General features: G+C 29.3%; 2 protein-coding genes across 3 annotated transcripts; both read right to left on the minus strand.

Annotated features, from left to right (window-relative positions):
* Positions 1 to 1,412: 1,412 nt before the first annotated feature.
* LOC101509008 (uncharacterized) lies at positions 1,413 to 3,131 on the minus strand. 2 transcript variants are annotated; one of them, XM_012717100.3, is made up of 2 exons: positions 2,874 to 3,131; positions 1,413 to 2,248 (listed from the first exon to the last, which is right to left on the minus strand). In XM_012717100.3, exons 1-2 carry the CDS (start codon positions 3,086 to 3,088, stop codon positions 1,708 to 1,710), a joined length of 756 nt encoding a protein of 251 aa, XP_012572554.1. In that variant the 5' UTR covers positions 3,089 to 3,131; the 3' UTR covers positions 1,413 to 1,707. The 2 variants fall into 2 exon arrangements, with proteins under 2 accessions (XP_012572554.1, XP_004505154.1); XM_004505097.4 differs by having other exon boundaries at positions 1,413 to 2,254; positions 2,874 to 3,130.
* A 3,629-nt stretch (positions 3,132 to 6,760) lies between these two features.
* Positions 6,761 to 11,445, minus strand: LOC101509328 (uncharacterized). Its single transcript, XM_004505098.4, has 6 exons — positions 11,302 to 11,445; positions 10,028 to 10,403; positions 8,892 to 9,202; positions 8,718 to 8,771; positions 7,816 to 8,279; positions 6,761 to 7,424 (listed from the first exon to the last, which is right to left on the minus strand). Exons 2-6 carry the CDS (start codon positions 10,327 to 10,329, stop codon positions 7,113 to 7,115), a joined length of 1,443 nt encoding a protein of 480 aa, XP_004505155.1. The 5' UTR covers positions 10,330 to 10,403; positions 11,302 to 11,445; the 3' UTR covers positions 6,761 to 7,112.
* Between the last annotated feature and the right edge of the window lie 2,012 nt (positions 11,446 to 13,457).

Here is a 13,457-nt window from a genome sequence, read left to right on the forward strand (position 1 = left end):
ATTTTTAAGATTAGATTTGAAATCGATACCACTAAACTTGTATGATTTCATACACTCTCTCCTTTTTACAATGTTATCATGTATAATTCATTGGACAATTTTGTTATATTTAAAAAGCGCATGAAATATGATATGATTTTTATGACTATTAATAGTAAATGTAAATAAACAACATTTTCTTAAACAAAGCAAGTCCTAATTTTATTAAATAAATAAATAAGGTATATATTTTCTGGAGTTTAAACAAATATTTGCACTAAGTATGACCATCGATATGTAACGCATGCTTGAGTTCATACCATCACTCAAGGTGAAAAGCCTTAATTTTTTTGAAACAAAGATGAAAAGTCTTAATTGAATGTTAGTTTTAATTAACACAAGGTTAATTAATTTGATTGAAGATACTAGTTAATCTAATTGGAGCATATCAAATTAGTTAACTCAATCCATTAAGAAATCAGGAAAATCCGCTCCAAGTTTGAATAGTTTATTATATACTTATATTGATGTTTAGTCTAGTCTAGATGTTAAAACTTTGTCAAAAGAAGTTGAAAATTTGTAAATAAAGTAACAAAGCTTGATATGGAAAATATATTTCTTTTCCTCTAGGAGAAACACTTTAATGTTATCATCAATAAGATTGACAGGGGAACCATTAACAATATACTATGATGAAGCACAAATTTAAAATGAAAAAGGGTAGTAGTTGGTAAGTTAAAAATGAAGCATGTTCAAAATCACATTACTCCTCATAATATACAACCTAATTTGGCCTTTTCAATACAAATCACATAACAACTACTATCCTTGCTCTACAAGTTTTATTCATGAATTCTGTTTTTGGAGTGTCTTATAAGCAAATTAATTACTCTACATATAGTAATTAGTTGGATGCATTTGTTGATCGAACAAGTTAGGATTTAGTGCATGTTTTGGCAATATTTATTTTTAAGAATGTTCTTTCAAAAGATATGTCAAGTTTTTATTGATTCCTTTTAACTTCTAATGCAAACCATGCACACTTAGATTAATAAAAGTACTCTTCAATTCTAAACCCATAGGATTGAATATAGAAATTAGATGGGAAAGCCTATGGTTTATAGCAAGCTATTAAATGGATTGAAGATAAAGTGAAAGAAATTGTTGAAATCCGATTGAAGAGTTAGGTATTGACATTATTTTTTAGTTGAACTCAAAATTAGTAGTGGAACGTTTTAATCGGTCACATTCAAGAGAGTTTTTCCGAATTTGAATGTATAATTAAAGATTGTGGAATAATTAAGTTTTGTCTTTATTTGAACTATGGTAGAATTTTCTAAAAGACAAACTAATATATTACTCATATTCTAACGACTACATGTCCAAGTTATCCTAAGTATTTGAGCATGTTCTTATTTGTATTTCTCACATTATTGAAAGTGAAATGCATAAATTCCTTTCTATAAAAAAAGAGGATTGAACGTAGAAATGAAATTAACATTGTGATCCTATGCTATACATAACAATACAATTAAAATTAAACCCACTTAAAATTGGGCCAGTAAAATATAAATTTTTGGGACTAGAAAGAAAACCCAGTTGTAGAAACTGGCCCAAATATTGCGGGAAAAAACTTAATGAACAAGATTAAGGTTGAAAGAAGAGAAAAAAAAAGTGGGGACTAAAAGTTCACCAATTGGATTTGACATTACACAAGAATTGGACTAATCAATTAAACTCTCCAATATCATTTGCAAGAACCATTCTACTAAGAGGACTAGGCCCAAGCCTCTTTCTCCTCATCATACTCCTTTTCCTAATAACTTCCATTTGATTTCTTCTTCTAATTTGCATCATAGCCTCTTCCTCAATTACAAACCTTCTCATTAAAACATCATCAGTCAATGATTTACCTCTAAAAACTCTTCTTCCCTCAGTGCTAATCCTAGCACTAGGAATTCTTTCATGTGATGTTTGCAATGGTTTTGATCTAGGATAACTATTACTTCTTCTAGGTGGCACTTCATTTCTTAGAATTTCATTATAGGAATAAATAGGTGCACAAAGACAAACCCTTGTAAAAGAAGTTGCAACCTTTAGAGATGTACATTTTCTTAGCTTGGTCTTATTGTTGTTACTTGGTGTTGGAACTTGTGGAGATTTTGGAATTGTCTTCCATATAGTTGAATTTGATGTTGAAATTTCCGTTGATTTGGAAATTATTTTCCATAGATTAGTCACCTCCATCGCTCTCTGATACCACGGTTTTCTGCATCTTGAAATTAAATGTATGTAATGCATTAGTACTTTTTTAGATGATGATATTTGATAATGATAATTCATGTCATTCACAACATTTATTTTAGAATAAATTATGCAAGTGGAAAATAAATAAATAAAAATATTATTTTTTTATAACCTCAAGGGTCATAATTTAGGCCTTGTAACTAAATTTCCTAACCATGCCATATGGAAAAATTCCAAATTTAGATTGATCGTTGAAAAAGCCTATAAAGAAGGTCAGCCATAGAATGGATTTGATTAAAATTTATAACATTATGAAGTTTAAAAACTAAGGACTATAATTAAATGAAGAGGTTAATTAGACTTGGTCTATACAATGTTGAACAAATCAAAAGACTATAATGTTTTAATGCTACCCCCAAATTTTTTTACAAACATGGGAAAGTGTTAAATTTAAATTTAGGCTTTAGAGGAATAATGCTAGCATTTTCTAAACAATTAACTACAAAAAAAAAAAATAATATAAATTCCGAGCTTATAGATAATCACACTTATTATAGAAAAAATGGTTATATAGCAAAAAGGAATATACTAATACATTAAGATAAGATTCTCAACATAGATATGAGAAGAAGGGATATAGTATATACCTTGTGTTTGAATGATCATTCTTTGGATCTTGCATGAACAAAGAAAAATGAAAGTAAGAGAGAGTTGGAGGAAGAGAACAAAGTATTTTCATTTGTGATGTTAAGAATGAAGAAGGGCTTTTTGCTTGATCAGTTTGTGACTTGGCAACGTGCTTCTTTCCTTTTCTCCCATTCTTTATTGTAACCCAACACCTATCTTTTGCTTTGGCTGCCATGATTCTTTCTATTTTTTGTTTTTTTTTTTGTTGTTGAGATATTTGAAATTTTTCAAAGTTAAAATGTTACTACTTTTAATGTAATTACCTAGGTGGACCCTATCTCTTCAAAAGGGTAAGAATACTGTTATTAAATTCATTACTTTTTGGAGCCTTAATCATATATTTTGCCCCCTAATCTTTAATGATTGCCATGAAGAGGAGACCATGGAGGTCATTAATTAGTATAAGACATGCTTGGCTTGCCTTTTTGGCAGAAAAATTATGTGATGGTTAAACCATAATAACTCTGTTCACTTGCCAACAATAACAAACTCTTAACTCAATCTTCGTGTTAATATATTAAGGTAATGAATGATTATAAGTGGACCAATTTTTATTTATACATCTTCAACTTTAAAATAAGTGTCGTTTTGACATATAAAAAGATGTCTTGAATTAAATGTTTTTTTTAATACAACGTTAATCAGTATTGTTTTTTTCTTTCTAATTCTACCTCTAAATTAATATTGACTCTATCATTAAGTCATTATATTTTACTATACATCTAATGACAATAGTTAATAATCAATAATTAATAAAAATAATTTATAAAATTATATCATTCTTTCATTTATATGGAACCTTTTTTCTCTGTGAAAAACCTAAGGCGGCTTTTATTTTGGAATAGAGGGAGGGAATATTTGGTTTCATGCTCCATTGGTTTTTAAATGTTATGCGATATTGCACATGCTTCAAAGCTATATTTAATTACACAATATTGTTTCTTTTTAATAGAAGTGTGTTATTTTGACACAAAATCTAATAATTTGAGTGATTAATATGACTCAAATACATAATTAATTATGTTTAGTAGGTTATTAATGAATTTAATAATGTATTAAAACTCATTAACTCTCTACTAAATACAATTTTTAAGTTATACAGCCTAATTAAAATATTAAATTTAAAAAAAAAAATTAGTGTGTCCAAAAATAATATTTGTTAGACAAAAAAAAATTGTATAAAAATGGAGAGAAATGTATAGAGCTACAGGTATTTGCAATTAAAATCTTGTCTGAACAATATTATCCCAAACCCATCAATGTCATATTTCTTACGATTCAAAGTATATCTAGAAAAGGAGCCATAATTTCCTTTCATGTGGGCATCAGCATGTAAAAAACACTCTGTGTCATGCATATATCAAGGGATGGTTTAATTTCAATAAATGTGAACTTGTCATGTACAATTATTACTACACAAGCTCCTACACCTTTTTCTGTTTATCATGATAATGTGAACTTTCCAATTAAAAAGACATTATTTTTTTCTACTTGGTCAAAAACCTCTATTATTGATTAATTCTTCAGTTATTATATGTACTCAAGTTTTAAGCATTTGCCTCTATTTTATGTTTTTATATAAGAAAACCAAACAAGAAGGGTCCAATTAAAGGCTTCTTAATTAAATTCATGTAATGAAGCCATACACAATGGAGAGTTTTGTCATGGCTTAAGTTTAAAAAAATTAAAAATCCACACGATATGTATGGTTATAATTATTTTGCCACTTGTTGTATTATTATACATATTTAAATTCGTTAAAGGTGGTGTGTGGTGCTGTATATTTCTATCCTCCAAAAAGCTGCAACAAAGTGAAAAGGACATTATGATTGGAGATGTTGGACTTGGTTGGCATCTTGGCAAATGTCATTAAAAAAAATATTGCTAAACATATCCAAATAAAAATATTAATTAATGCTAATAGGCCAATAAGGTAAATTATGTAAGTATACATGTTACATTATATGCAATTAATTTCTTTTGAAAAAATGTTACATTAAATAATTAAACCTTGCAACTTAAGTGCTTTCCTTCATTAATTAATTCCGTATCTAACTAGTATAACACCAGCGGAGTTATAGTATTTTATTTGCATATAACTAGACATTAAATTCTTATTTAATTGTAGTAAGATTATAATTAATTGTGTTGATGGGAGGAGTCAAAAAAGAATATGAAGTTTCAGACTTTAAGTCATATATATCTTTTGCTTTTAGTACCTTATTGTAGACCATGGAAAATCATTTTGTTCACTTTGAATTGGAACGAAGACCTTCCAATCAAAATCAAAAAGAAAGTTATGGCACTAATGTATGGCGTCTGCACCTTTGCTAACTTTACGGAATTTAAGGTCTAGTGACCATATCAAACTACTTTCAAACAACAAATAAAAAATAGTAACTTTAAGAAATCTACCTCATCTTGTGTGTGATAGAGACCGTAAAAATATTTAATGAATCAAAAGCATAATTTCAAAATTGTATTCATCCAAAATTTAGAAAAATATTTCACCTCCTATTTCAATTACTAATTACTAATTTTTCTATTCACTCAAATGGAAAATGATACAAAATGGGGCTAAACTTTATCTTCGATTTTAATTATTTGATTTGGGAATAAAATTGAGGTTCCATTGCCATGACATTGAATTGAACCAAGTCATAAATAAAGCACTCATTAATGTTGGGTGATACTATAAAGGTAAAGATTAACTAAATTTGACAAGATCTGGCCTAGTGTATTATAGAATCCCATAATTTGAAGGCTCATTAGTCATGTAAAATTAAAAATAAATAAATAAATAAAATGGATTCGTTGGTGATCATGGCAAAGATATCATGATGCGTGCAATAGGTCACCAAACATTTAATTACTCCTCACAACCATGAAGATCTCAAGTAACCAAGGAAGTGAACATTTAAAACCAATAATAAAAACTATAATCTTTTTGGAAGAAAATAAAAATTGTTCCTCATAAAATTGAAACTACACAAAAAGTCATCAAGACTTGTGCAAGTTTTTTTAAAAACAAAATTGTTTTAAATATAACTCCGACATTAAATATTTATTGTCCTTAACAATATTTCTAAAATTTTCACTTTAGTTCTCAAAATGTATACAAAACCAAAATTTATCCTACTAGTTTAGATGGAATCAACCCTATAAAATACGATCATAATGTTTTATGATAGATCATATTTTTAATCAAACTCTAAAACTTTTATTATATTGTATATTTTTTTTTCTTCTAAGTACCTCTAACAAGTAGACTATCATCTATTTTATCTACTCTTCTTTACGTAGAAACTATAGGTCCAAAGAGTTGTGGTTCGTGTGTTTTCTAAAACTACAAATTCAAGTTTGCAATCCGGTATTAGTTGTCTTTCTAGCCATGATTCAAGGAGGACACTAAATCAAGATTCTAGGTATTGTCTTATTTACTTTGCGATATTTTTTTAAGTTGTATTAAAATTTCTTGCTAACAAAGAAGACACTCTCTCTTAAAATGAATAATTATCTATATTTCTAAAAACAATTAAAATATCAAAAAAAATATTCTCATTATTATTAGAAATACATCTTCATTAACTAATAATTCCATCTACTCTATATATCAAGTGTTCACTTTTGTGAAAATAAAATGAACGCATTTACAAAAAAAAAAACAAACGTTTTTCTAAAAAAAAAAAAAAAAAAAAAGGTTCTACCTCCCATCTTTTCTAAAATACGTACCACACTCTAATATCTAATTCTATCTGGTCTAGTATTTCCACACACTAATCTAATATTTTTCACACATCAAGCACGAGATAGTCATCGCTACTACACTGAACTAAAACATCTTGAAAACGATATAAAGTTGATATGAAATATTAAAATTGATGGTCAAGTAAAGTAACAAAGGTATAACATTTTAAATCCCAACAACAACAGCAACAAATTGCTGAACGAAATAAAACATTGTCATAAATATCAGGACTAAACCCAAAAAAAAAAGGTATATGGATCAAATCCAAAATGGATGTATGACATAAGGGTCCATCCATGTGTATATTTTATCGAAATGAAGGTATAGTTCCTCTTCCCCTGGAAACAACACTGTAATATTTATTCACGGTGATTTTAAAAAAAGTTTAAATAAATGTCAACTTAGGGAAGACGAAAAATATGAAGTCACATTACAGATTGAGAAGTTTTATTCACTGGTTTTCGGGTTCCCCGGGGGATTTCTTGCTCCAACCACCCGAACCAGGTTTGCGCTCTCCACGCTTTCTCTTAGTTATGGAGAAGTTAACATCTTTATTGGCGCATGTCATGAGAGCAGAATGCTCTTGAGACACGCCAGTTGCTGTTGCTACATTAGAATCTAACACGGGGATAGAAACAGAATGCAAACCTTCTTCCACTTCAGTTTTCACCTCCAGAAGCTTCTCAATGGGAATGTGAGTTTCACTTTTAAAGGTGTTGTCTTCAGTTTCAGCTACCTCATGCTTCAACACATTGTCCACCATCTGCATTCATCCATAGCATAAAACACTTTTCTAGTCATTAAGGTCCTATTTGGATAAACAGCTTAATTAAGTACTTGCATAGATGCTTATCATATAAGTGTCTATGTATAAGCTATATCTATAACAAAAGGTAAAATAAACTCAAATTGTTTTCGTATAAGCTATAAGCTGTTTTCATACGTTGTCCTAAAGAGCTAAGGAAAATAAATTGAAAACAGTTTATAGACATATCATAAGCTACTTTCATAAGCACTCCCTAACAGTCGCACAAGTGCTTATGCCAGTAGATAAGTTCAAATATGTCGAATCAAACAGACCCTTACTGCAAAGAAACTGATAACAAGTATAGGATGAACTAAAAGTATGCAATCCATAATTTGAGAAAACTCACATGTTCATGAGAGTCGCCAACGAGGGGCAGTTGGAGGGTTGCATTAGCAGCAACCAACAAGCTTTCAGTGCTCTCGATTATATCAGGAATCATTGCAACTTCTCCAAAACTTGAAACAGCACTGTCAGGAAGAAAATCTCCAAAATCGAACTCAGCTTCATGCTGAGTTGGATTGTACATAGCTCCAACAGATGCTGTGTATTCATTCTCTGCAGAATTTGTAGGACTTTGAGCAGAGCTAGTCTGCGCATCACCACGGCGAACAAGGCAGAATTTCTCAGGTGAAGAAAACTTCGAAGCATTTTTGGACATCACTGCATCGACACCACTCTTCAGCTTGCGGACCCTAGAATGTAGATGGTCAATTTTCCAAAGGAGCAGGTCATAGGTAACATCGGCCGGAGTGACGACAAGGTTTGGTGGATCATCACCAACCCCAAATTTATCATCATCATCATCTGCCTCTGTGATCATTATACCAAAAGAGGATGTAAACTAATTAGCCATGGCTAATGAGTCAGATATAAATCAAAATGTGACTATGAGGCATAATTAAAGGGAGATCACTACTGCCAAAGATTAATAAAATGAAAGATAAGTCGCCATAAACAGAGCAGTAACATAATGCAGTTGAAGAAAACACTTCTCTTTTCATCCTTTTTACTTGAAGAAAGAAAATGGAAGAGATGTTAATGACACCGGTGACTCAGTGTTGTCAAATAGTGATTGCGAGACAATATTTAGCACAAATTTGAACAAATTGCAGCTATTGCAGCGCTATAGCATTGCCAAATTTGAACAAATTGCAATTTTCCGCAATCCAGGATTGACAACACTACGGTGACTTAGCATGTCATTAGCAGCAAGGTACTAAGTATCATCTACAATGCAGAATTTCTAACCTTGATTTTCAAGATCATCATCCAAAGAGCCATCAGGATCAGACTTCTTATTCTCTACAGTAAGTAAGGGAAAAATCACATACTTCTCTGAAGTAAATACAAGTGGTTGGTAAACAATAAGGAAAAGATATGCAAATAAGGTATCAAGATAAATGAGTGCAAATAAGTTTGTACCAAGATAGGAAAAAAGATGGTGATGTGATGTATATGATGCTATGTCGGTTGTGTTCTCAACTTTCTTTCTTTTTCTTCTCATTTTAGCTTTATGTCTGTACTGATGGCTTGAAAATGGCAATGACTTCGAACCAAACTCTTCTAAGGTTAAACAATCAGGTGCTGTATGCTTTCCCTTGTCATACTTCGCAAGTTCTTTGCGATATTTTAATGCTTGTGACTCAATTTGCTTGAGTCTTATTTCTGTCCATTTGCAACGCCACATTAGAGGTCGTATATAGTTCCTCCAATGATCTGTCACCTTCCTCTTCCTATTTAGACAGGAAATCCATATATCATTACATATGCATAAATAACTCAAACTACTCTATAGTGATAACAAGCATATGGTAACAAACATAAAGCATTCAAGAATTTCGCTACACCATAGAACACAATCTAACTAGATATAGTGGTATACCACCATAATCGATGATTAGCATAAGGAGAAACTCAAATTAATTGACTCTAAAAAGGACACTAATAATGAAAAGACCGCACAAAGAGTGATGGTAGATTTTCCAATACCAACATTTCCAGGATGCAGAGACAAAATTATTCCAGCAAGATTTACTATTAGTGATGAACAGTTGGATGGTTTAATAATACAAATTGAACCATGCAATATCTAAGGATTTGCACAGAGGAAAAGCCGACATAACCTACTTTCTTACTGAAGCATCAAACCTAGACTTCACATACCATAAACAGCTGGAGATCGCATCGCCCTTTAAGTTTCATACCTCTTAACTTCTAATAAGAAAAATTATTGAAGTAGTCTGTAGATACGTTATGGCTTTAATTGTCAAATGCCTATTAACTATCTAAATTTGAATATTTGGATGCATAACATGGTTTTTGTGAGTAACTTTACTTAGTTTTCAACTAGCTGAAAAATAAAATCTTAATATATTGACCTCTAACTAGGGACTTTTATCTAAGAGACTTTACTTGACTACATATGGTTTCGTTAATAACTTTAATCACACTTCTCAACATTTTCACAAGACATATATCCTTTTTTATATATATTGATGATAGATAGTATATGTGCAAGCAAGATAATTACAAATTTACTGATCTGCAATAAAAGTCACCTGGTTCGGAACTCAGGACCAATTCCAAAAGCATCAAAGGGACATGGCAGGCCATTTTTACCAAGGAGCTTTGACTCCACTTCAACATCACTCAATCTAGAGCTATTTTCAGCATCAGAGGAGGTATCCGCAAATGAACTCGAATACTCAGTTGCATCAGGGTCCTCGTTCTTGTTAGCCGCAGTGTCAACCTTGTTTGTCCAACTCACAATATCAACCTCTGTGTCCTCAAAGCCTTTTGCACTTGTAGTGCTAATTGGTTCATCGACAACGGGCTCCACCTTAACGACAGAATTAGCCATGTTGCTTAAACCTTTCTCTCCCACTCTCACCTTGTCCTTAATTCATGCAAACTTGGCCTCCCTTTTTCGTTTACCTGTTCAAAATCAAAATTTCATAAGTAAATTCAACAAATTCAAAATCGAATTGTTATATACTGCTCTGAATGGTGTGATATTTATTTGACAGTAAATAAATATCTCAAAGTCTCAAACAATAAAACAGCAAATTCAACACACACAAGTATATGAATGAACCCTAGCCTCTCACAATTGCTTCATAGGCAGCATATACCAGTTTAGAAGTGAATATTAAACATTTTCATTTAACAAAACGACCTTATAACAGTGAGTAAATCAAGTAGCATTGCAAAACCAGAACAGATAAACAAATAAAAAGGGGACAAATTGAATTGTCAAATAGATTCACAAACATACTCTTCTACACATTCCAAAATTAAAATTCAGTTAATATTCTAATTTTTTAAATCAGGATAATTGAACTTAATTCAAAACTTCATTGACTGAATTTCATTGAAAAAATAGAATGAATATACAATCCAATCAAACTCAATTATTTAATTACTATTACTTACAAAATCATGAATTTGAATAATAATTCAAATATATTTTTAACAAGCAAATCTAAAAATGATAATGTCAGTTTCAAATTTATTTTGGTGGATCAGAATAAATCTTTCAACATAATCTGTATCAAAACATAAATGAGAAGTTCGATCTTCGATCAAACTTTCACACACAAACATACATACCAGTAGTAAACTTAAAGCACACCAAATTATATATAAAAAAAAAGGAAGCTAACTAACAGCAACATGCAAGAACAAAGAGAAAGGCAATATATATAAAGTTAAGTGCAGAAGACATGAGTTTTAAAAAAGAGCATAGGTGTAAGAATGTGAATTAAGGTAAGATGATAAGTAGAGTGTGAATAAATGTGCATGTATTGAGAGGGTGTGTAGAGGGAGAGAGTACCAGGGGGAGAAAAATGAGAGGGTTGATATGTTGAGTAGCAGTAATAGTTAGCGGCGAGGGTGGAGGAGACAAGTGAGAACCGAAGTTAACGTTATAAATATAAACCTAGGAGTGGCAGCAGCGGGTTGTGAGAATTGTCAAATATTTTCATTATTGTTTATTAAATATAACTTACACGTGTCTGTGCTTCGTGCGTCGTTATGTTTTATGACACGTCACCTATTAACTAGTTCTTTTTTTTTTTTTTTTTTTTTTTTTATAACAAAAATTTAGAATGCGAAGTAAGATTTTAGAGTTTATTTAATGTTTTAAAAAAATTACATTTCGTTCTTTCTAATAATATTATTAGAGTCCAAATATATCTTTTAACTATTATACACCATTCAAATTCAAATCAATGATTTGAATCAAACTGGTATATTAAATTATTAGAACAAAATTATTTTTGACTTTTAAGGCAATCTTAATTATTATTTTTTTAACTATTACTATATATATTACTTTAAAAACATTAATTTTATTTTTTATTTGTAATAGTTTAAAATACACAAATAATCAATAAAAATAATTATTTTATTTATTTATTTAGTTATATTTTAAGGTGTACAAAAATATAAAACAAGACTCATTTTAGGAGAAATTGAGAGAGTGGTATTTTCCTTATATTAACCCTAATATTCAAGTTTTACAAATTTGTTGCCTCAAATAAAGTTTTGTCAATTTGTATTACTTTTGTCAAAAAAGGAAATTATATTGACTTGCTTAAAAATAATTATATTTTTTTGACCTTACTTAAAAATAATAGTATTAACAATGTAAATAAATTTTAAATAAATAATTCATAGTTCTTTCCTTCCACAATAATTAATGTAATTGATGATTTAATATAAATTAATAGAATTGTATAAAAGGAAGAGAAAAAATAATTTTACTAAATTGTAATTTATTAAATATTTGTGTATTTATCAATGTCATAAACATAAATTGAATGATATTGAATTGAGTGTGGTGTATGTAATATTAATTATAATATACAGTTAAAAAATATAATCATCATCACATACAAATTTTAAAGTGACAGATTTTTAGACAATTTTATTTACAAATAAATTAATTATTGTAGAATATAAAAACAATTAATTAGATATATTTCAATCTTACAAGTTACAAATAATATACAAAGAAAATTTTGAAATAATGCAACGGTGTGATAAATTTTTGTGTGTGTTTAAATTACGGTGTTATAAGTTAATAAAATATTTGATAAACAATTAATAAAATATAATTGTAGGTTTGTGTTCAACTTATTTATTCTATATTATAAAAGAAAAAAAATATATACACTGTGCTTTATCTCAATGTACTTTATAATTATAATTTTTATCATCAAATAATCACTCATGTCAATTATTTGTATTTGTTATAATATAAGAACGTTTGTATTTGCAATTTTTAGTCATTAAACCTATATTATAATGCATCGAGAAAAAAACATAAAATATTATAAGTGTAGTCATAGTATAATTGCTTGGGGCGTAATGGATGAGTGTCGAAAAGTTAACTACACACGTTAAATTATCCTTAATTATGAGAAATTAAAATAATAATAATATCATTTCTATAAAAATTTCTAGAACACGTGTTTGTAGGGTGCATTTTCGCAACTTCTAACAATTTTTAAAATATGTTTTCTGAAATAAAAAATATATTTTGAAATTTTCAATTTTAAAATTTCTAGTATATATTGAATATACGATAAAAAATTTAGATTTTTTATTTAATTTTTCAAATTTTTTTATTAATTTTTATAATTGTAGTGACTAAAAATAGAGTATGAAATTATAGTGTGGTACCTCCGCCACAACCTGAAAGAAACTCAACTCTACTCAAAGAATGTGGTTGATGTTGTTTGAATAGTTCGGCATTAGTGAGAAATTGATCAACCACCAAAAATAAAGTAGGAGTGTGAATATCAATAAAAGCATATGTATAAGGAGGCGCATGTGCATCAGGAGTCTATGCGTGATACCTATATTCTTATGGGTAAGAACATCATGTTGTTGGTTAAATTGCACTTCTGACATGTAAGTGAATTATTTTTATTTATTATTTCTTAATATATATATATATATATATATATATATATATATATATAT

Source organism: Cicer arietinum, chromosome 6, assembly GCF_000331145.2.
Source record: "Cicer arietinum cultivar CDC Frontier isolate Library 1 chromosome 6, Cicar.CDCFrontier_v2.0, whole genome shotgun sequence".
Taxonomy (NCBI): domain Eukaryota; kingdom Viridiplantae; phylum Streptophyta; class Magnoliopsida; order Fabales; family Fabaceae; genus Cicer; species Cicer arietinum.

What these genes read in the sequence shown, in the direction of transcription:
- LOC101509008 (XM_004505097.4), bottom strand. Translation starts at nt 3,088, where the DNA reads ATGGCAGCCAAAGCAAAAGATAGGTGTTGGGTTACAATAAAGAATGGG. An exon ending in AATGATCATTCAAACACAAG is followed by an intron (nt 2,255 to 2,873) that starts GTATATACTATA and finishes TTTAATTTCAAG; the next exon opens with ATGCAGAAAACCGTGGTATC.
- LOC101509328 (XM_004505098.4), bottom strand. Translation starts at nt 10,329, where the DNA reads ATGGCTAATTCTGTCGTTAAGGTGGAGCCCGTTGTCGATGAACCAATT. An exon ending in GGTCCTGAGTTCCGAACCAG is followed by an intron (nt 9,203 to 10,027) that starts GTGACTTTTATT and finishes CTGTCTAAATAG; the next exon opens with GAAGAGGAAGGTGACAGATC. An exon ending in TTGGCGACTCTCATGAACAT is followed by an intron (nt 7,425 to 7,815) that starts GTGAGTTTTCTC and finishes GGATGAATGCAG; the next exon opens with ATGGTGGACAATGTGTTGAA.